The sequence below is a fragment of the Oncorhynchus kisutch genome, linkage group LG13 (genome assembly GCF_002021735.2).
Source record: "Oncorhynchus kisutch isolate 150728-3 linkage group LG13, Okis_V2, whole genome shotgun sequence".
NCBI classification, from domain to species: Eukaryota; Metazoa; Chordata; class Actinopteri; order Salmoniformes; family Salmonidae; genus Oncorhynchus; species Oncorhynchus kisutch.
The window spans coordinates 68,135,668-68,159,350 of record NC_034186.2 but is presented as its reverse complement, the minus strand read 5'-3'; the positions used below and the strand labels follow the sequence as shown (position 1 = coordinate 68,159,350).

The 23,683-nt window shown below is 43.4% G+C and overlaps 1 protein-coding gene across 2 annotated transcripts in view; it reads right to left on the bottom strand.

Moving 5' to 3' along the window:
* Positions 1–23,683, bottom strand: part of grik2 (glutamate receptor, ionotropic, kainate 2) — a 262,114-nt gene that overhangs the window by 58,421 nt on the left and 180,010 nt on the right. For both annotated transcript variants that reach the window (XM_031787057.1, XM_031787058.1), the window contains exon 15: positions 16,077–16,302. In XM_031787057.1, coding sequence (XP_031642917.1) covers positions 16,077–16,302 — 226 coding nt within the window. The remainder of the gene's footprint in view (positions 1–16,076; positions 16,303–23,683) is intronic.

Below are 23,683 nucleotides of genomic sequence, written 5' to 3'. Positions count from 1 at the left end.
TCTTTAGAACTATAGCCAGCTTGTGTTAAGGAGAGGGGAAAACAACTCTTTAGAACAATAGCCAGCTTGTGTTGAGGAGAGGGGAAAACAACTCTTCAGAACTATATCGAGCTTGTGTTGAGAGGGGAAAACAACTATTCAGAACTATAGCCAGCTTGGTGTTGAGGAGAGGGGAAAACAACTCTTTAGAACTATAGCCAGCTTGTGTTGAGGAGAGAGGAAAACAACTCTTCAGAACTATATCGAGCTTATGTTGAGAGGGGAAAACAACTATTCAGAACTATAGCCAGCTTGGTGTTGAGGAGAGGGGAAAACAACTCTTTAGAACAATAGCCAGCTTGGTGTTGAGAGAGGAAAACAACTCTTTAGAACTATAGCTAGCTTGGTGTTAAGGAAAGGGGAAAACAACTCTTCAGAACTATAGCTAGCTTGGTGTTAAGGAGAGGGGAAAACAACTCTTCAGAACTATATCCAGCTTGAGTTGAGGAGAGGGGAAAACAACTCTTCAGAAACTATATCCAGCTTGGTGGTGAGAGAGGAAAACAACTCTTCAGAACTATATCCAAATTGGTGTTGAGAGAGGAAAACAACTCTTCAGAACTATAGCTAGCTTGGTGTTAAGGAGAGGGGAAAACAACTCTTCAGAACTATAGCTAGCTTGGTGTTAAGGAGAGGGGAAAACAACTCTTCAGAACTATATCCGGCTTGAGTTGAGGAGAGGGGAAAACAACTCTTCAGAACTATATCCAGCTTGGTGGTGAGAGAGGAAAACAACTCTTCAGAACTATATCCAAATTGGTGTTGAGAGAGGAAAACAACTCTTCAGAACTATAGCTAGCTTGGTGTTAAGGAGAGGGGAAAACAACTCTTCAGAACTATAGCTAGCTTGGTGTTAAGGAGAGGGGAAAACAACTCTTCAGAACTATAGCCAGCTTGGTGTTGAGGAGAGGGGAAAACAACTCTTTGGAACTATAGCCAGCTTGTGTTGAGGAGAGGGGGAAAACAACTCTTTAGAACAATAGCCAGCTTGTGTTGAGGAGAGGGGAAAACAACTCTTCAGAACTATAGCCAGTTTGGTGTTGAGGAGAGGGGAAAACAACTCTTCAGAACTACCCAGCTTGGTGTTGAGGAGAGGGGAAAACAACTCTTCAGAACTAAAGCCAACTTGTGTTGAGGAGAGGGGAAAAAACTATTCAGAACTATAACCAGCTTGGTGTTGAGGAGAGGGGAAAACAACTCTTTAGAACTATAGCCAGCTTGTGTTGAGGAGAGGGGAAAACAACTCTTTAGAACAATAGCCAGCTTGTGTTGAGGAGAGGGGAAAACAACTCTTCAGAACTATTGCCAGCTTGGTGTTGAGGAGAGGGGAATACAACTCTTCAGAACTACCCAGCTTGGTGTTGAGGAGAGGGGAAAACAACTCTTCAGAACTAAAGCCAAATTGTGTTGAGGAGGGGGGGAAAAAACTCTTCAGAACTATAGCCAGCTTGGTGTTGAGGAGAGGGGAAAACAACTCTTTAGAACTATAGCCAGCTTGTGTTAAGGAGAGGGGAAAACAACTCTTTAGAACAATAGCCAGCTTGTGTTGAGGAGAGGGGAAAACAACTCTTCAGAACTATATCGAGCTTGTGTTGAGAGGGGAAAACAACTATTCAGAACTATAGCCAGCTTGGTGTTGAGGAGAGGGGAACACAACTCTTCAGAATTATAGCCAGCTAGCTTGGTGTTGAGGGGAAAACAACTCTTCAGAACTATGGCCAGCTTGGTGTTGAGGGGAAAACAACACTACAGAACTATAGCCAGCTTGGTGTTGAGAGAGGAAAACAACTCTCCAGAACTATAGCCAGCTTGTGTTGAGGAGAGGGGAAAACAACTCTTTAGAACTATACCCAGCTTGGTGTTGAGGAGAGGGGAAAACAACTCTTCAGAACTATAGCCAGCTTGGTGTTGAGGAGAGGGGAAAACAACTCTTTAGAACTATAGCCAGCTTGTGTTAAGGAGAGGGGAAAACAACTCTTTAGAACAATAGCCAGCTTATGTTGAGGAGAGGGGAAAACAACTCTTCAGAACTATATCGAGCTTGTGTTGAGAGGGGAAAACAACTATTCAGAACTATATCCAGCTTGGTGTTAATAAGGAGAGGGGAAAACAACTCTTCAGAACTGCCCAGCTTGGTGTTGAGGAGAGGGGAAATAACTCTTCAGAACTATAGCCAGCTTGGTGTTGAGGAGAGGGGAAAACAACTCTTCAGAACTATATCCAGCTTGAGTTGAGGAGAGGGGAAAACAACTCTTCAGAACTATAGCCAGCTTGGTGTTAAGGAGAGACCAAAACAACTCTTCAGAACTATAGCCAGCTTGGTGTTAAGGAGAAGGGAAAACAACTCTTTAGAACTATAGCCAGCTTGTTTTGAGGAGAGGGGAAACAACTCTTCAGAACTATAGCCAGCTTGGTGTTGAAGAGAGGGGAAAACAACTCTTTAGAACTATACCCAGCTTGGTGTTGAGGAGAGGGGAAAACAACTCTTCAGAACTGCCCAGCTTGGTGTTGAGGAGAGGGGAAAATAACTCTTCAGAACTATAGCCAGCTTGGTGTTGAGGAGAGGGGAAAACAACTCTTCAGAACTATATCCAGCTTGAGTTGAGGAGAGGGGAAAACAACTCTTTAGAACTATAGCCAGCTTGTGTTGAGGAGAGGGGAAAACAACTCTTTAGAACTATATCCAGCTTGGTGTTGAGGAGAGGGGAAACAACTCTTCAGAACTATAGCCAGCTTGGTGTTAAGGAGAGACCAAAACAACTCTTCAGAACTATAGCCAGCTTGTGTTGAGGAGAGGGGAAAACAACTCTTTAGAACTATATCCAGCTTGGTGTTGAGGAGAGGGGAAAACAACTCTTCAGAACTATAACCAGCTTGGTGTTGAGGAGAGACCAAAACAACTCTTCAGAACTATAGCCAGCTTGGTGTTAAGGAGAGGGGAACACAACTCTTCAGAACTATATCCAGCTTGGTGTTTGAGAGAAGGCAAAACAACTCTTCGAACTTTAGGCAGCTTGTGTTGAGGACAGGGGAAAACAACTCTTCATAACTATAGCCAGCTTGTGTTGAGGAGAGGGGAAAACAACTCTTCAGAACTATAGCCAGCTTGGTGTTAAGGAGAGAACCAAAACAACTCTTCAGAACTATAGCCAGCTTGGTGTTAAGGAGAGGGGAACACAACTCTTCAGAATTATAGCCAGCTAGCTTGGTGTTGAGGGGAAAACAACTCTTCAGAACTATGGCCAGCTTGGTGTTGAGGGGAAAACAACACTACAGAACTATAGCCAGCTTGGTGTTGAGAGAGGAAAACAACTCTCCAGAACTATAGCCAGCTTGTGTTGAGGAGAGGGGAAAACAACTCTTTAGAACTATAGCCAGCTTGGTGTTGAGGGGAAAACAACTCTTCAGAACTATAGCCAGCTTGTGTTGAGGAGAGGGGAAAACAACTCTTAGAACTATAGCCAGCTTGTGTTGAGGAGAGGGGAAAACAACTCTTTAGAACTATATCCAGCTTGGTGTTGAGGGGAAAACAACTCTTCAGAAGTATATCCAGCTTGTGTTGAGGAGAGGGGAAAACAACTCTTCAGAACTATAGCCAGCTTGGTGTTGAGGAGAGGGGGAAACAACTCTTCAGAACTAAAGCCAGCTTGGTGTTGAGGAGAGGGGAAAACAACTCTTCAGAACTATAGCCAGCTTGGTGTTAAGGAGAAGGGAAAACAACTCTTTAGAACTATAGCCAGCTTGTTTTGAGGAGAGGGGAAACAACTCTTCAGAACTATAGCCAGCTTGGTGTTGAAGAGAGGGGAAAACAACTCTTTAGAACTATAGCCAGCTTGGTGTTAAGGAGAAGGGAAAACAACTCTTTAGAACTACAGCCATCTTGTGTTGAGGAGAGGGGAAAACAACTCGTTAGAACTATAGCCAGCTTGTGTTGAGGAGAGGGGAAAACAACTCTTCAGAACTATAGCCAGCTTGGTGTTAAGGAGAGACCAAAACAACTCTTCAGAACTATAGCCAGCTTGTGTTGAGGAGAGGGGAAAACAACTCTTCAGAACTATAGCCAGCTTGGTGTTAAGGAGAGACCAAAACAACTCTTCAGAACTATAGCCAGCTTGGTGTTAAGGAGAGGGGAACACAACTCTTCAGAATTATAGCCAGCTAGCTTGGTGTTGAGGGGAAAACAACTCTTCAGAACTATGGCCAGCTTGGTGTTGAGGGGAAAACAACACTACAGAACTATAGCCAGCTTGGTGTTGAGAGAGGAAAACAACTCTCCAGAACTATAGCCAGCTTGTGTTGAGGAGAGGGGAAAACAACTCTTTAGAACTATATCCAGCTTGGTGTTGAGGGGAAAACAACTCTTCAGAACTATAGCCAGCTTGTGTTGAGGAGAGGGGAAAACAACTCTTAGAACTATAGCCAGCTTGTGTTGAGGAGAGGGGAAAACAACTCTTTAGAACTATATCCAGCTTGGTGTTGAGGGGAAAACAACTCTTCAGAAGTATATCCAGCTTGTGTTGAGGAGAGGGGAAAACAACTCTTCAGAACTATAGACAGCTTGGTGTTGAGGAGAGGGGGAAACAACTCTTCAGAACTAAAGCCAGCTTGGTGTTGAGGAGAGGGGAAAACAACTCTTCAGAACTATAGCCAGCTTGGTGTTAAGGAGAAGGGAAAACAACTCTTTAGAACTATAGCCAGCTTGTTTTGAGGAGAGGGGAAACAACTCTTCAGAACTATAGCCAGCTTGGTGTTGAAGAGAGGGGAAAACAACTCTTTAGAACTATACCCAGCTTGGTGTTGAGGAGAGGGGAAAACAACTCTTCAGAACTGCCCAGCTTGGTGTTGAGGAGAGGGGAAAATAACTCTTCAGAACTATAGCCAGCTTGGTGTTGAGGAGAGGGGAAAACAACTCTTCAGAACTATATCCAGCTTGAGTTGAGGAGAGGGGAAAACAACTCTTTAGAACTATAGCCAGCTTGTGTTGAGGAGAGTGGAAAACAACTCTTTAGAACTATATCCAGCTTGGTGTTGAGGAGAGGGGAAACAACTCTTCAGAACTATAGCCAGCTTGGTGTTAAGGAGAGACCAAAACAACTCTTCAGAACTATAGCCAGCTTGTGTTGAGGAGAGGGGAAAACAACTCTTTAGAACTATATCCAGCTTGGTGTTGAGGAGAGGGGAAAACAACTCTTCAGAACTATAACCAGCTTGGTGTTGAGGAGAGACCAAAACAACTCTTCAGAACTATAGCCAGCTTGGTGTTAAGGAGAGGGGAACACAACTCTTCAGAACTATATCCAGCTTGGTGTTTGAGAGAAGGCAAAACAACTCTTCGAACTTTAGGCAGCTTGTGTTGAGGACAGGGGAAAACAACTCTTCATAACTATAGCCAGCTTGTGTTGAGGAGAGGGGAAAACAACTCTTCAGAACTATAGCCAGCTTGGTGTTAAGGAGAGAACCAAAACAACTCTTCAGAACTATAGCCAGCTTGGTGTTAAGGAGAGGGGAACACAACTCTTCAGAATTATAGCCAGCTAGCTTGGTGTTGAGGGGAAAACAACTCTTCAGAACTATGGCCAGCTTGGTGTTGAGGGGAAAACAACACTACAGAACTATAGCCAGCTTGGTGTTGAGAGAGGAAAACAACTCTCCAGAACTATAGCCAGCTTGTGTTGAGGAGAGGGGAAAACAACTCTTTAGAACTATAGCCAGCTTGGTGTTGAGGGGAAAACAACTCTTCAGAACTATAGCCAGCTTGTGTTGAGGAGAGGGGAAAACAACTCTTAGAACTATAGCCAGCTTGTGTTGAGGAGAGGGGAAAACAACTCTTTAGAACTATATCCAGCTTGGTGTTGAGGGGAAAACAACTCTTCAGAAGTATATCCAGCTTGTGTTGAGGAGAGGGGAAAACAACTCTTCAGAACTATAGCCAGCTTGGTGTTGAGGAGAGGGGGAAACAACTCTTCAGAACTAAAGCCAGCTTGGTGTTGAGGAGAGGGGAAAACAACTCTTCAGAACTATAGCCAGCTTGGTGTTAAGGAGAAGGGAAAACAACTCTTTAGAACTATAGCCAGCTTGTTTTGAGGAGAGGGGAAACAACTCTTCAGAACTATAGCCAGCTTGGTGTTGAAGAGAGGGGAAAACAACTCTTTAGAACTATACCCAGCTTGGTGTTGAGGAGAGGGGAAAACAACTCTTCAGAACTGCCCAGCTTGGTGTTGAGGAGAGGGGAAATAACTCTTCAGAACTATAGCCAGCTTGGTGTTGAGGAGAGGGGAAAACAACTCTTCAGAACTATATCCAGCTTGAGTTGAGGAGAGGGGAAAACAACTCTTCAGAACTATAGCCAGCTTGGTGTTAAGGAGAGACCAAAACAACTCTTCAGAACTATAGCCAGCTTGGTGTTAAGGAGAAGGGAAAACAACTCTTTAGAACTATAGCCAGCTTGTTTTGAGGAGAGGGGAAACAACTCTTCAGAACTATAGCCAGCTTGGTGTTGAAGAGAGGGGAAAACAACTCTTTAGAACTATACCCAGCTTGGTGTTGAGGAGAGGGGAAAACAACTCTTCAGAACTGCCCAGCTTGGTGTTGAGGAGAGGGGAAAATAACTCTTCAGAACTATAGCCAGCTTGGTGTTGAGGAGAGGGGAAAACAACTCTTCAGAACTATATCCAGCTTGAGTTGAGGAGAGGGGAAAACAACTCTTTAGAACTATAGCCAGCTTGTGTTGAGGAGAGGGGAAAACAACTCTTTAGAACTATATCCAGCTTGGTGTTGAGGAGAGGGGAAACAACTCTTCAGAACTATAGCCAGCTTGGTGTTAAGGAGAGACCAAAACAACTCTTCAGAACTATAGCCAGCTTGTGTTGAGGAGAGGGGAAAACAACTCTTTAGAACTATATCCAGCTTGGTGTTGAGGAGAGGGGAAAACAACTCTTCAGAACTATAACCAGCTTGGTGTTGAGGAGAGACCAAAACAACTCTTCAGAACTATAGCCAGCTTGGTGTTAAGGAGAGGGGAACACAACTCTTCAGAACTATATCCAGCTTGGTGTTTGAGAGAAGGCAAAACAACTCTTCGAACTTTAGGCAGCTTGTGTTGAGGACAGGGGAAAACAACTCTTCATAACTATAGCCAGCTTGTGTTGAGGAGAGGGGAAAACAACTCTTCAGAACTATAGCCAGCTTGGTGTTAAGGAGAGAACCAAAACAACTCTTCAGAACTATAGCCAGCTTGGTGTTAAGGAGAGGGGAACACAACTCTTCAGAATTATAGCCAGCTAGCTTGGTGTTGAGGGGAAAACAACTCTTCAGAACTATGGCCAGCTTGGTGTTGAGGGGAAAACAACACTACAGAACTATAGCCAGCTTGGTGTTGAGAGAGGAAAACAACTCTCCAGAACTATAGCCAGCTTGTGTTGAGGAGAGGGGAAAACAACTCTTTAGAACTATAGCCAGCTTGGTGTTGAGGGGAAAACAACTCTTCAGAACTATAGCCAGCTTGTGTTGAGGAGAGGGGAAAACAACTCTTAGAACTATAGCCAGCTTGTGTTGAGGAGAGGGGAAAACAACTCTTTAGAACTATATCCAGCTTGGTGTTGAGGGGAAAACAACTCTTCAGAAGTATATCCAGCTTGTGTTGAGGAGAGGGGAAAACAACTCTTCAGAACTATAGCCAGCTTGGTGTTGAGGAGAGGGGGAAACAACTCTTCAGAACTAAAGCCAGCTTGGTGTTGAGGAGAGGGGAAAACAACTCTTCAGAACTATAGCCAGCTTGGTGTTAAGGAGAAGGGAAAACAACTCTTTAGAACTATAGCCAGCTTGTTTTGAGGAGAGGGGAAACAACTCTTCAGAACTATAGCCAGCTTGGTGTTGAAGAGAGGGGAAAACAACTCTTTAGAACTATACCCAGCTTGGTGTTGAGGAGAGGGGAAAACAACTCTTCAGAACTGCCCAGCTTGGTGTTGAGGAGAGGGGAAATAACTCTTCAGAACTATAGCCAGCTTGGTGTTGAGGAGAGGGGAAAACAACTCTTCAGAACTATATCCAGCTTGAGTTGAGGAGAGGGGAAAACAACTCTTCAGAACTATAGCCAGCTTGGTGTTAAGGAGAGACCAAAACAACTCTTCAGAACTATAGCCAGCTTGGTGTTAAGGAGAGGGGAACACAACTCTTCAGAACTATAGCCAGCTTGGTGTTAAGAAGAGACCAAAACAACTCTTCAGAACTATAGCCAGCTTGGTGTTAAGGAGAGGGGAACACAACTCTTCAGAATTATAGCCAGCTAGCTTGGTGTTGAGGGGAAAACAACACTACAGAACTATAGCCAGCTTGGTGTTGAGAAGGCAAAACAACTTTTAGAACTATAGCCAGCTTGTGTTGAGGAGAGGGGAAAACAACTCTTCAGAACTATAGCCAGCTTGGTGTTGAGAGAGGAAAACAACTCTCCAGAACTATAGCCAGCTTGGTGTTGAGGAGAGGGGAAAACAACTCTTCAGAACTATAGCCAGCTTGGTGTTGAGGAGAGGGGAGAACAACTCTTTAGAACTATAGCTAGCTTGTGTTGAGGAGAGGGGAAAACAACTCTTCAGAACTATAGATGGCTTGTGTTGAGGAGAGGGGAAAACAACTCTTTAGAACTATAGCCAGCTTGTGTTGAGGAGAGGGGAGAACAACACATGGCGATTGCCTGATGAATATTAAGTATCAAGGCTGTTTGTTGAGAAGCAGCCATGCAGGGAACAATACAATGCTACTTGTTAGTATGTATAAGGACCAATACTACAGCAGCAGGAGCTGGGCAGACAAAAAGGCACGCAGTGATTGACAATCTCCATAGTAACACTTCCTCACTGTGCTGTTGCTATGCCTGAAGAGCAGATAACAGTGGTGTTGCGGTCACCATGCCACCTCTGAATACTTTTAGATGTGTTATGTCCTTCATCGTCAGCTCAAGGCTTTGTGTGTGTGTCTCTCTCTCTCTCTTTTATCAGATCAACAACAGACAGGCAGAGCCCAGCGTACATGTTTCAAAACATCTATCCCCATGGTGATAACTAATGTGAAACACGCAGCACTAACTCTCGTATAATTAATTCCCATCTAAATATATTTATCTTCAGGGGTCACATTCATACAACAGCTACTGTAGCTGGCCCTGTTTGTGTCAGATAACTAACTGCTGTAGCTAGCCCGGTTTGTGTCAGATCACTCACTACTGTAGCTAGCCCAGTTTGTGTCAGATCACTCACTACTGTATCTGGCCCTGCGTGTGTCAGATCACTCACTACTGTAGCTAGCCCTGTGTGTGTCAGATCACTCACTACTGTAGCTAGCTCTGTGTGTGTCAGATCACTCACTATTTTAGCTAGCCCTGTGTGTGTCAGATCACTCACTACTGTAGCTAGCCCTGTGTGTGACAGATCACTCACTACTGTAGCTAGCCCTGTGTGTGTCAGATCCCTCACTACTGTAGCTAGCCCTGTGTGTGTCAGATCACTCACTACTGTAGCTAGCCCTGCGTGTGTCAGATAACTCACTACTGTAGCTGGCTCTGTGTGTGTCAGATCACTCACTACTGTTGCTATCCCTGTGTGTGTCATATCACTCACTAATGTAGCTAGCCATGTTTGTGTCAGATCACTCACTACTGTAGCTAGCCCTGTTTGTGTCAGATCACTCACTACTGTAGCTAGCCCTGTTTGTGTCAGATCACTAACTGCTGTAGCTAGCCCTGTTTGTGTCAGATCACTCACTACTGTAGCTAGCCCTGTTTGTGTCAGATCACTAACTTCTGTAGCTAGCCATGTGTGTGACAGATGACTCACTACTGTAGCTAGCCCTGTGTGTGACAGATCACTCACTACTGTAGCTAGCCCTGTGTGTGTCAGATCACTCACTACTGTAGCTGGCTCTGTGTGTGTCAGATCACTCACTACTGTAGCTATCCCTGTGCGTGTCAGATCACTCACAACTGTAGCTAGCCCTGTTTGTGTCAGATCAGTAACTGCTGTAGCTAGCCCTGTGTGTGACAGATCACTCACTACTGTAGCTAGCCCTGTGTGTGACAGATCACTCACTACTCTAGCTAGCCCTGTGTGTGTCAGATCACTCACTCGCTACCTGCAGCCCTAGGACTGAGGAAATTAAGGAAAATGCAGCCCTGAAATACCAGCCAGAGCCAGGTCTATGGTAGCAAAACAAAATGAGAAACCCCAGAGAACCCAGAATGGGGAGAAATTAATATGAGAATTTTCTGATCCAGCAAAGCTCCAGCATGATATCACATTGTGCAGGCTCAGTTTATGGCTGGTTTAATCATTAAATTCTGTTAATTGAACAGCACTGCTGCAGAGGCCAAACATAAATATTCTGCAGGGCAGTGGAACATGGTATTTCAGTATAATCTAGAATGTCATTGTCTGCACTTAATAATCCTCCATAACAACTAAATGGACAGTGAAATCATGTGGTTGTGGTCCAACTGTCTTTAGATAATGATTTCTGCATACCCTCTCACAATGTGAAGGATGATGACAAGCGTAAGCTACCCGAACAACAACATGTATGTAATTTGATGAATTCCCTGCTTGATTTGAATTCTGGCTTACTCTAATGTGTGCAAAGGTATTGCAACTTTTCTTGAAAAAATTTGATAAAATAGTTCAAGTTAACTAACATGGACATGTGTTGGCAGTAGCCTGAGATCGCTATAGAGGCCACAGAATATTTGTATTGTGGTTAATATATACGGTGTATTCTCTTGTTTCTTCCAATGACTCGACAGGTGAAGAAGCGGTTAGAAAATGGAATTGAAGCACTCTCTTTCTGTTGAGTCTTACTGGGTGAGAGATGGAGGAGAAAGTTCAGCACCGCTGTGTTTCTCAGCGATAAACAGAATATGTAAATGTGAGGAGTGGAAAACAGGCCCTCTCAACATGGCGTAGCCATTCATGTCGAAGCTTAATTCTCCAACAGAAGAAACATAGGAGAGGGAACTGACAGACCATCGTGAATCCAGGATAAGACACATAGCTGTAATCTGTCAGATCAAAGCGAGTAATAGCACACCAATCTCTAATGCATTGTGTCTCCACAAAACAGCATGGAAAATGTTCCTGGCACGCTCAAGTACATGTCGTATTTTTATCCCTGTTCTAAGACTTTGTTTTCCTTCTTTGTAATACAGCTCCAGATTTGTTTTGCATGTTAAGTCGATCAGGGGGAAATATAAAAGAGAGGAAATGGATGTGTGTAAATATTTAAAAGTATTACTTTCAGGGCCTACAATTACCTCTAAATGCCTGGAGAATACTGTTATTATCAAAACACTTCCGCAAACATATTCCACCCTGTGCTTGATTGTGCTCTCATATACTTTCTGGTAAACTGTAGTTCACAGACTCTTCTAGACTGATATCTTCATTCCGCCCCAGCTAGGTCTGTCATATTTTCTCCATTTGTCCTCATACCCCATATCCCTCTCCTCTCTCTTTTTGCTGTACAGGACTAGGACAGGATGGTCACTGCTCAAACAGCAGACGGGTCCCGTCCTCAGAGATGTCCCATTTCCCAGCATTCCATTCAGGTCTTACAGAGATGTTCTCTGTCTTTTATGATCCGGAGCTAAACGACCCACCATCACGACAACTTCCCCGCACTGCACGGCACCAAACGCCAGCCTGATGACATGCAAAATATACACTTCCCTGATACTGTAAGAGATTAAGAAGGCCTAATGAAACAAAATGAAAATTGAGAGCAAAGAGAAAGAGGAAGAGAGAGAGAGAGAGAGAGAGAAAGAGAGAGAAAGAGAGAAAGAGAGAGAGAGAGAGACGGCGGCAAAGACAGAGATAGGCAGGGGGAGAGAGACAGAGAGAGAGATAGATGAGGGAAGGAAGGAGGACAGAGACAAAGCCTCCTGAGATATGGATGTATGAAGCAGAGGAAATAACAGTTTACTCACAAGCGGCCGAGTGGCACGAGTCGCATAAACAAACCTCTGACAGATGATACGCTACTGTGCATGACTCTACTTAATGACCTCTCCAAGGAGGACGTCCATACACACACATTAAAGGCTGAGCGGGGAGATCTATCCCCATAGGTAAAATAGGACTACGGTCACTACGGGGCTTCACTCTCTAATGTGGACGCACAGCTACACAGCTCCTGTGTCCCTCCCCCTTCCACTCCACCTTATGTAGGCCAACAACAATCCCCTTTAGATACAACTTCACAATGGTCCTACTTTCATCTGTTTTCATCTAACATCATCAGCTACCAGATGTATATACTTCGCACTGGTCTACTCTTCTCTTCTATGGCTAAATGTTATACTCTGAATTAACCGCCGTTGCCAATGCAGTAAATATCCCATTAGAGTTAGAGAGGGATAACATCTGGACGTCCGTGCTAACTAACACTAACTCTGTCCATTACAGTGCAGACTTGGGGAGCGGCTGCCAGAGGGACTCAGAACCAAATACACCCAGGTACTAATGCAGGCAGACAACTCCTCTCTGTTAAAGTCAATGAGATATATGCTAAATGGCCAGGCTGTATGGGAATACAGGACACATATGGTAACGGCTACTAAAAGGGTAGGATTAGCAATTTAAATGCCTTGTTCTACGCTCCGTGTGAATGGGCCACAAGGGAGTGATGATGCTAAACATCCTTTTTTCAGCACGGACCGACAATGTGTGCGATGCACAACCTAACCCTTTGCCTGACAAACACATACACACACACATACAGAGAAACATATTTGGAGACCCGCACACACTTAATACAAATGCACACACATGAACGTCCTATGTGCACATGCACAGACATACACTCACACTCGTATACGCACACGCACACAAACAACGACAAACCCATTCCTGCATTGTTCCTCGCAAATGCATCACAATCCATAGAGCATATTCCATTCCAGCTGTCGCCAACACCCTGGTCACACATATTGTTATAGGACAAATCACACAGGAAACACAATCACACAGAGAAAACACACCCTCTGTGCTGCTCTCTCATACAGTCACTTACTGGGTTTATTATAGATGTGCTTTCTGACCGAGAAATACGTCAAACATACACAAATGGAGCAAATAGCCACTGATGTTATAAAGGACAGAATTATCCATCCTCTTAGGGAAACGGGACACACCGTGTTGTATTCTCTAAAGGCATGTGTCCTGCTGCATATTGAACAATGTGTTAGACAACAAGCTAAATAACAGGGAGACTGTTACACCAAAACCTTTTAGAGTTCATTTACATAGTGTATAAAAGCCACAATTCCCAAACATAGAAAGAAAGACAACCTCCACTTTCCAGTCTCCCTAAATAAATACAAAAACCCCCAGCATCCTTTGCATGCAGGTCATTGTGTTAAGTTGTCTTGTAGGAACGCACCAGAACAATCTTCCCTTTATAACCCAGGTACTTACAAGGAGTTTTTCCTTTTCATTTGTGGCAGCCATTGCCAGGGGCTGCATGTGTAACAGGATTAAGACAATCTGCTGCTGAGCTCCATAATCAAATCCTGCACCTCCGCACACAACGTGTAAATTAGCCTGCCACCACCCAACACCCTTTCCATTCATTTATTTATGTCAGATATTTCATCAGCTGTTTAGCCCCTAAGGGTCCATGGGTGCTTACACATTCTCTCTCTCTCTCTCTCTCTCTCTCTCACACACACACACACACACACACACACACACACACACACACACACACACACACACACACACACACACACACACACACACACACACACACACACACACACACACACACACACACGGAGCCATGGCTTACATGACGAAAGATGATGTTCAGAAGGACTGGCAGAAGCTTACTTAACGAGCCCCATTAGTGCAAGGGAGTCATTCTGTTTGAAAAGCGGGAGAGAGCAAATCTGATATTTGATATTGATTATTGTACTACAGTGTTGAGGGAGCTAGCACACAAGCATTTCACTGCACATTTTATACCTGCTGTAAACTGTGAACGTACAGCGGTTTCGTATTATAGATTAGTGTGCTCGATTATTGAAAAATATGAAAGCATTATATATGTAGTATGTTTGCTGTGTTATTAAATGATAAACATGCTATAGTGTAGTGGGCTGTGTTATTAAATGATAAACATGCTATAGTGTAGTGGGCTGTGTTATTAAATGATAAACATGCTATAGCGTAGTGGGCTGTGTTATTAAATGATAAACATGCTATAGCGTAGTGGGCTGTGTTATTAAATGATAAACATGCTATAGCGTAGTGGGCTGTGTTATTAAATGATAAACATGCTATAGCGTAGTGGGCTGTGTTATTAAATGATAAACATGCTATAGCGTAGTGGGCTGTGTTATTAAATGATAAACATGCTATAGTGTAGTGGGCTGTGTTATTAAATGATAAACATGCTATAGTGTAGTGGGCTGTGTTATTAAATGATAAACATGCTATAGTGTAGTGGGCTGTGTTATTAAATGATAAACATGCTATAGTGTAGTGGGCTGTGTTATTAAATGATAAACATGCTATAGCGTAGTGGGCTGTGTTATTAAATGATAAACATGCTATAGCGTAGTGGGCTGTGTTATTAAATGATAAACATGCTATAGCGTAGTGGGCTGTGTTATTAAATGATAAACATGCTATAGCGTAGTGGGCTGTGTTATTAAATGATAAACATGCTATAGCGTAGTGGGCTGTGTTATTAAATGATAAACATGCTATAGTGTAGTGGGCTGTGTTATTAAATGATAAACATGCTATAGTGTAGTGGGCTGTGTTATTAAATGATAAACATGCTATAGTGTAGTGGGCTGTGTTATTAAATGATAAACATGCTATAGCGTAGTGGGCTGTGTTATTAAATGATAAACATGCTATAGCGTAGTGGGCTGTGTTATTAAATGATAAACATGCTATAGCGTAGTGGGCTGTGTTATTAAATGATAAACATGCTATAGCGTAGTGGGCTGTGTTATTAAATGATAAACATGCTATAGCGTAGTGGGCTGTGTTATTAAATGATAAACATGCTATAGCGTAGTGGGCTGTGTTATTAAATGATAAACATGCTATAGTGTAGTGGGCTGTGTTATTAAATGATAAACATGCTATAGCGTAGTGGGCTGTGTTATTAAATGATAAACATGCTATAGCGTAGTGGGCTGTGTTATTAAATGATAAACATGCTATAGTGTAGTAGGCTGTGTTATTAAATGATAAACATGCTATAGCGTAGTGGGCTGTGTTATTAAATGATAAACATGCTATAGCGTAGTGGGCTGTGTTATTAAATGATAAACATGCTATAGCGTAGTGGGCTGTGTTATTAAATGATAAACATACTATAGCGTAGTGGGCTGTGTTATTAAATGATAAACATGCTATAGCGTAGTGGGCTGTGTTATTAAATGATAAACATGCTATAGCGTAGTGGGCTGTGTTATTAAATGATAAACATGCTATAGCGTAGTGGGCTGTGTTATTAAATGATAAACATTCTATAGCGTAGTGGGCTGTGTTATTAAATGATAAACATGCTATAGTGTAGTGGGCTGTGTTATTAAATGATAAACATTCTATAGCGTAGTGGGCTGTGTTATTAAATGATAAACATGCTATAGCGTAGTGGGCTGTGTTATTAAATGATAAACATGCTATAGTGTAGTGGGCTGTGTTATTAAATTATAAACATGCTATAGCGTAGTGGGCTGTGTTATTAAATGATAAACATGCTATAGCGTAGTGGGCTGTGTTATTAAATGATAAACATGCTATAGTGTAGTGGGCTGTGTTATTAAACAGCATAATAAACCTTATCTTAATGCAGGGTGCTATGATACTGAATGTTATTGCATGGGTCATGTCTCAGGGTCATGGAGAATGTACTGTGGGTGGGAGTATGGCTCAGTCTTTTGTCCTAACTGTCGAAATAGGCGAGAGTAGTTGCAGAAATTGTGCTTGAGAAGTAGGTATATGTGTGTGTTGTACTATGTTGAGGGGAGGACATACCCATGGGGGTTCCCACGCCGTAGGCTTTGGAGTCGATGAGACCCCCTATCTGGGTAAGGTTGCAGTTGCGCTGGGTGACAAACTCGATGGTGGTGGACTCCATGAGGAAGGCGTAGTCCGAGGTGAGAACTCGGTGGATCCCTTCGTCAATATCCTTCACCATCACAGAGTGCCTCCGACTGCTCATAAACTCCCACATCTTGTCGTATGTGGAGATCTTGGTTTTCTACACAGCAAGGAAGAAACAGAGAGAATGATGACTGTTAGGATACGATTCAATAATGTCATAAAAGGAGTTGGAGGAGAGTCAGTCTTGATAGTTATATTCCTGGTGTGATTAATGTGTAAAACAGACATTTATACAGTAGTACCGATGCACACACATACTCTAAATCAATCAAAACAGAGTTATTTGAGTTTTTTTTTTCAAAGGCTAGATATATCATGGTGAATTCATAAATATTGGTCAGGATCATCTCCTATCAAAAGCTGTGCCTGTGAGGTTGAACAAATTGGAATGAGCTCAGAAGGAAAGTACATTTAATCAGTGCACATATAAAAAAATATTCTCATCAGTGTGTGATGCAGAAAAAGAGACCTTTCTCTAAAATATAGGTTCTCCAATGACACCGTGGTTGGCAGAGAGACAAACACACAGACAACAGAGAGAGGTTAAATAGAACACTCATTTAAACACCAGGCATGTTTTCATTCCTAAGCCTGGAACACAATTTACATGCAATTACTTTTTAAATGTCATTATGAAAACATGTCATTTATTGTTGAGAGACTTTCTGGTGTTGCTTTTCTCCCTCATTTAATAATTATCTCGTACTGAGCAGACAGAGAGAGAGAGAGAGAGAGAGAGCGAGAGAGAGAGAGAGAGAGAGAGAGAGAGGGAGACAGAGACAGAGAGACAGAGACAGAGACAGAGACAGAGACAGAGACAGAGACAGAGAGACAGAGACAGAGACAGAGACAGAGAGAGAGAGAGAGACAGAGAGAGACAGAGAGAGAGAGAGAGAGAGAGAGAGAGAGAGAGAGAGAGAGAGAGAGAGAGAGAGAGAGAGACAGAGAGAGACAGAGATAGGCGAAGCAATAGAGTAAAACATGCTAATGACTGTAACCACCCTCACAAAATGGCAGTCTAAAGAATATCTAATAATTACAGCAAAAGTACATACTGAACACCTCAACAGAAAGTATTAATATGAACCTATTATGTGTAGTGATATAAGTTGTTAGTAGTAGTAGTAGTAGTAGTATTAGTAGTAGTACCAGAAGAATGATAATAGCATTAGGATTATCAATCAATTCCATTTCTGTAGCTAGTTAATATTGTGTACTTTCTCCAGCTGTAAAGTCAGTGAAGACTCAGGGGTGTGTGTGATACTCTCCCAGGGCTCAGAGATTTGAAGGCATTTTTGAAGGCATTTGAAACCTAATTAAGTCACATCTTCCAAGGTCCCGCCCGCCATTATTGTGTGTAATGACTTTTTGTGGCTGGTCGATATTTTAGATCAACTGGGTGATTTGCGAAGTGCCTATCAGAATCTTTTGGAGTCACCCTTGACAAATCAGGCGATTGAGCATGCAAGCTACAGACTGCTGATAAGGCAGGGGCACTGGCTCTGAATACATGGACGGGGAGGCAGATAACCACATAGTTAGCTAACATTAACTCACACAGGATAGTACAGAGGTGGGCTTCCCTCAGAACCACCGGCGACTACAAAAGACCTGCACTGATCACACAAAGGTAATGAGATATTTGGAAGAAGACTAACATGTATCGAAATCATTGAAGTTTGACTGGGTCACAAATAGCTGTTAAATTGTAATGTATTCAGTGAGAGAGCATTTGCAGAGCTCATATTGGAAAAGTTGGTGTATTTATATTTGTGAGAAAGTAACTTAAGTAGAAATGAACGACTTCGAATTACAAGAGTTTTTATAGAACTAAATATTAGAGTTTTAAAAATTGTTTTGGACTCCCCTCTTCTTTGCCTCTCCCCTCCTCAAACTGTCTATTTTTTAAATGAGGGTTTCATCTCTTCTTACTTGGCCTCTCTGTTTTCAGAATCACACATTCCTCTCGGTGGAGACGTGCGTTTCCATGTCTCGGCTGGGCGCCGGGGATGATTAGAACACTGCTCTGCCTAATCCTTTGATCATGCTGAAGTGGCTGAAGATTAGCACCGCTACAATCTAACGTTACTCCGGGATCCAGATCTGTTCAAAAGCCTGTTATAATCATTCACTATGCTATGCACTCCCAAACAGAATCATCATCATTGTTCCCAGAAAAACGCGTCTTTTTCCATCTCTCACACACATAATACCTCCTTCTCTACCGTGAAATTCGAACTCAAGTGCTGAATGAATGGACCACCACACCAGGTGGTGTTAGAGGAAGGCCCTATGGCACCTTTCTCTGTCAAAGACCCCAGTCATAGACTGTTCTCTCTACTACCGCATCGCAAGTGGTACCGGATCACCAGGCGGTGTCAGAGGAAGGCCCTATGGCACCTTTCTCTGTCAAAGACCCCAGCCATAGACTGTTCTCTCTACTACCGCATGGCAAGCGGTACCGGAACACCAAGTCTAGGACCAAAAGGCTTCTCAACAGCTTTTTTCTCAACAGCCATGAGACTCCTGAACAGGTAATCAAATGGCTACCCGGACTATTTGCATTGTCCCCTCCCAACCCCTCTTTTACGCTGCTGCTACTGTGTCTGTTTATCATATATGCATAGTCACTTTAACTATACATTCATGTACATACTACCTCAATTAGCCCGACTAACCAGTGCTCCAGCACATTGGCTACACAGACTATCTGCATTGTGTCCCGCCACCCACCAACCGCCCAACCCCTCTTTTAGACAACTGCTACTCTCTGTTCATCATATATGCATAGTCACTTTAACTATACATTCATGTACATACTACCTCAATCAGCCCGACTAACCGGTGCCTGTATATAGCCTCGCTACTGTATATAGCCTCGCTACTGTTATTTTTCACTGTCTTTTTACTGTTGTTTTTTTATTTCTTTACTTACCTATTGTTCACCTAATACCTATTTTTATTTTAAACTTAAATTGCACTGTTAGTTAGAGCCTGTAAGTACGAATTTCACTGTAAGGTCTACACCTGTTGTATTTGGTGCACGTGAGAAATCAACTTTTATTTTATTTGAATGGCACACAGTCTTGTCTTAACCGCCACTGAATGATCAGAGTTGAGAAGGAGAGAACAGGCGGTAAAACCATGATCAATCATGATAATGCCGTGATGGGGATTGCCAATGAGGTATCTTACCATCGTTTGCGGACGACACTACAGTGGTAGGCTTGCTTACCAACAACGACGAGATGGCCTACAGGGAGGAGGTGAGGGTCCTCGGAGAGTGGTGTCAGGAAAATAGGAAATTAACCTCACACTCAATGTCAACAAAACAAAGGAGATGATTGTGAACTTCAGAAAACAGCAGAGGGAGCACCCCCCCCCCCCCCCCCTATCCTGCTGCGCCTTCTTCACGATGCTGTCTGTGTGGGTGGACCAATTTAGTTCGTCTGTGATGTGTACGCCGAGGAACTTAAAACTTACTACCCTCTCCACTACTGTTCCATCGATGTGGATAGGGAGGTGTTCCCTCTGCTGTTTCCTGAAGTCCACAATCATCTCCTTAGTTTTGTTGACGTTGAGTGTGAGGTTATTTTCCTGACACCACACTCCGAGGGCCCTCACCTCCTCCCTGTAGGCCGTCTCGTCGTTGTTGGTAATCAAGCCTACCACTGTTGTGTCGTCCGCAAACTTGATGATTGAGTTGGAGGCGTGCGTGGCCACGCAGTCGTGGGTGAACAGGGAGTACAGGAGAGGGCTCAGAACGCACCCTTGTGGGGCCCCAGTGTTGAGGATCAGCGGGGTGGAGATGTTGTTGCCTACCCTCACCACCTGGGGGCGGCCCGTCAGGAAGTCCAGTACCCAGTTGCACAGGGCGGGGTCGAGACCCAGGGTCTCGAGCTTGATGACGAGCTTGGAGGGCACTATGGTGTTAAATGCCGAGCTGTAGTCGATGAACAGCATTCTCACATAGGTATTCCTCTTGTCCAGATGGGTTAGGGCAGTGTGCCGTGTGGTTGAGATTGCATCGTCTGTGGACCTATTTGGGCGGTAAGCAAATTGGAGTGGGTCTAGGGTGTCAGGTAGGGTGGAGGTGATATGGTCCTTGACTAGTCTCTCAAAGCACTTCATGATGACGGAAGTGAGTGCTACGGGGCGGTAGTCGTTTAGCTCAGTTACCTTAGCTTTCTTGGGAACAGGAACAATGGTGGCCCTCTTGAAGCATGTGGGAACAACAGATTGGGATAGGGATTGATTGAATATGTCCGTAAACACACCAGCCAGCTGGTCTGCGCATGCTCTGAGGGCGCTGGGGATGCCGTCTGGGCCTGCAGCCTTGCGAGGGTTGACACGTTTAAATGAAGGAGAGTCCGCATGTTTTAGTTGCGGGCAGTGTCAGTGTATTGTCCTCAAAGCAGGCAAAAAAATTATTTAGTCTGCCTGGGAGCAAGACATCCTGGTCCGTGACAGTGCTGGTTTTCTTTTTGTAATCCGTGATTGACTGTAGACCCTGCCACATACCTCTTGTGTCTGAGCCGTTGAATTGAGATTCTACTTTGTCTCTATACTGACGCTTAGCTTGTTTGATTGCCTTGCGGAGGGAATAGTTACACTGTTTGTATTCGGTCATGTTTCCAGTCACCTTGCCCTGATTAAAAGCAGTGGTTCGCGCTTTCAGTTTCACGCGAATGCTGCCATCAATCCACGGTTTCTGGTTTGGGAATGTTTTAATCGTTGCTATGGGAACGACATCTTCAACGCACGTTCTAATGAACTCGCACACCGAATCAGCGTATTCGTCAATGTTATCAATGTTATCGCAATACGGAACATATCCCAGTCCGCGTGATGGAAGCAGTCTTGGAGTGTGGAATCAGATTGGTCGGACCAGCGTTGAACAGACCTCAGCGCGGGAGCTTCTTGTTTTAGTTTCTGTCTGTAGGCAGGGATCAACAAAATGGAGTCATGGTCAGCTTTTTCGAAAGGAGGGCGGGGCAGGGCCTTATATGCGTCGCGGAAATTGGAATAGCAATGATCCAAGGTTTTTCCGGCCCTGGTTGCGCAATCGATATGCTGATAACATTTAGGGAGTCTTGTTTTCAGATTAGCTTTGTTAAAATCCCCAGCTACAATGAATGCAGCCTCCGGATATATGGATACCAGTTTGCAAAGAGTCAAATAAAGTTTGTTCAGAGCCATCGATGTGTCTGCTTGGGGGGGAATATATACGGCTGTGATTATAATCGAAGAGAATTCCCTTGGTAGATAATGCGGTCTACATTTGATTGTGAGGAATTCTAAATCAGGTGAACAGAAGGACTTGAGTTCCTGTATGTTGTTTTGGCCACACCACGTCCCGTTAACGCCCCCGCCCCTCTTCTTACCAGAAAGATGTTTGTTTCTGTCGGCGCGATGCGTGGAGAAACCAGCTGGCTGCGCCGTCTCCGATAGCGTCTCTCCAGTGAGCCATGTTTCCGTGAAGCAAAGAACGTTACAGTCTCTTGGTCCACCCACACAGACAGCGTCGTGAAGAAGGTGCAGCAGCGCCTCTTCAACCTCCGGAGGCTGAAGAACTTCGGCGTGTCACCAAAAGCCACAAACCTCTACAGATGCACAATCGAGAGCATCCTGTCGGGCTGTATCACCGCCTGGTACGGCAACTGCTCCGCCCACAATCGTAAGGCTCTCCAGGGGGTAGTGAGGTCTGCACAACGCATCACCGGGGGCAAACTACCTGCCCTCCAGGACACCTACACCACCCGACACCACCCTGTCACAGGAAGGCCATAAAGATCATCAAGGACAACAACCACCCGAGCCACTGCCTGTTCACCCCGCTATCATCCAGAAGGTGAGGTCAGTACAGGTGCATCAAAGCAGGGACCGAGAGACTGAAAAACAGCTTTTATCTCAAGGCCATCAGACTGTTAAACAGCCACCACTAACATTGAGTGGCTGCTGCCAACATACTGACTCAACTCCAGCCACTTTAATAATGGGAATTGAAGGAAATTTATGTAAAATATATCACGAGCCACTTTAAACAATGCTACTTAATATAATGTTTACATACCGTACATTACTCATCTCATATGTATATGTATATACTGTACTCTATATCATCTACTGTATCTTTATGTAATACATGTATCACTAGCCACTTTAAACTATGCCACTTTTGTTTACATACTGTACCCTACATTACTCATCTCATATGTATATACTGTACTCGATACCATATACTGCATCTTGCCTATGCATTTCTGTACCATCACTCATTCATATATCTTTATGTATTCTTTATCCCTTTACACTTGTGTGTATAAGGTAGTAGTTGGAATTGTTAGGTTAGATTACTCGTTGGTTATTACTGCATTGTCGGAACTAGAAGCACAAGCATTTCTCTACACTCACATTAACATCTGCTAACCATGTGTATGTGACAAATACATTTGATTTGATTAGATTAGATTAGTGCTTGAGTGAATAATCATTGCTAAAGTGAGTTGAATATGGGTTTTGATTGAGATGTGTGATTTTGCAGTTCATATGCTGTTGGCTACACTGATCTGGTTCAGATCAGAGTTGTCTGGGGGATTCTGTTGCCTATAGTAACACAAGAGGAAAAAGAAACGGCTGGCATACTCTTCTCTTTGTTTTGGAGAATGACAGGGTAAAGAAAAGACTCAGAGAATTAAGTTCCAAACTAAACACTAACTTCCAATTTGTTAATGAAAAGTTAACTTCCGTCCCACAAAAAACCTTGCTACACCTAATTTAACAGTTATATAATATAAAACATTGGAACATACCTACAAATAAACAGCTAATTGCTCTCAGTTAGGAGTCGTCTTGGTCGACAAGGTATAAAACGTATCAATCATGGAGTAGAACACAAGAACTATGAGGCCTCAATTGCTGGCCAACATCTGAGTCATCGCAACAACAATTCAAACCCAAAGTGGGTATTGGTGGACCTTAGGGACTGAGAAAACAAAACCATAAATTATCGTAATTATCCCAATACTCTAACATGAAACACAACAATGTACATTCACCCCTTTACTTGACACCCAGCATCATGACACGGTCATAACCATGTCATAATGTGTCATAACAGCTGACATAACTTGTCATAACCTGCCATAATAACAATATCATGACACATATATGTAGACCTGTATATTGTGTTATTTTATGGCTGGTTATGACACCTACATAAGAGCCTAAACCCACAAAACCTACCACACAAAGCAAAACATTCCATTACACCATAACCTACAAGTCAACAGTATGTTTATGTTATATAACATTTTCTGAAATTGATCATAGTAGTTCAATTATCATTGTAATTTGCACACACATTGATGTCAGACATGCACCTACCCGTAATTATATAATTCAGAGAATCACTTTTCTGAACTTTCCTAAACTTCCCCCCACACCCCCACGCCAAGCTATTTCCATCTCTGACTTTG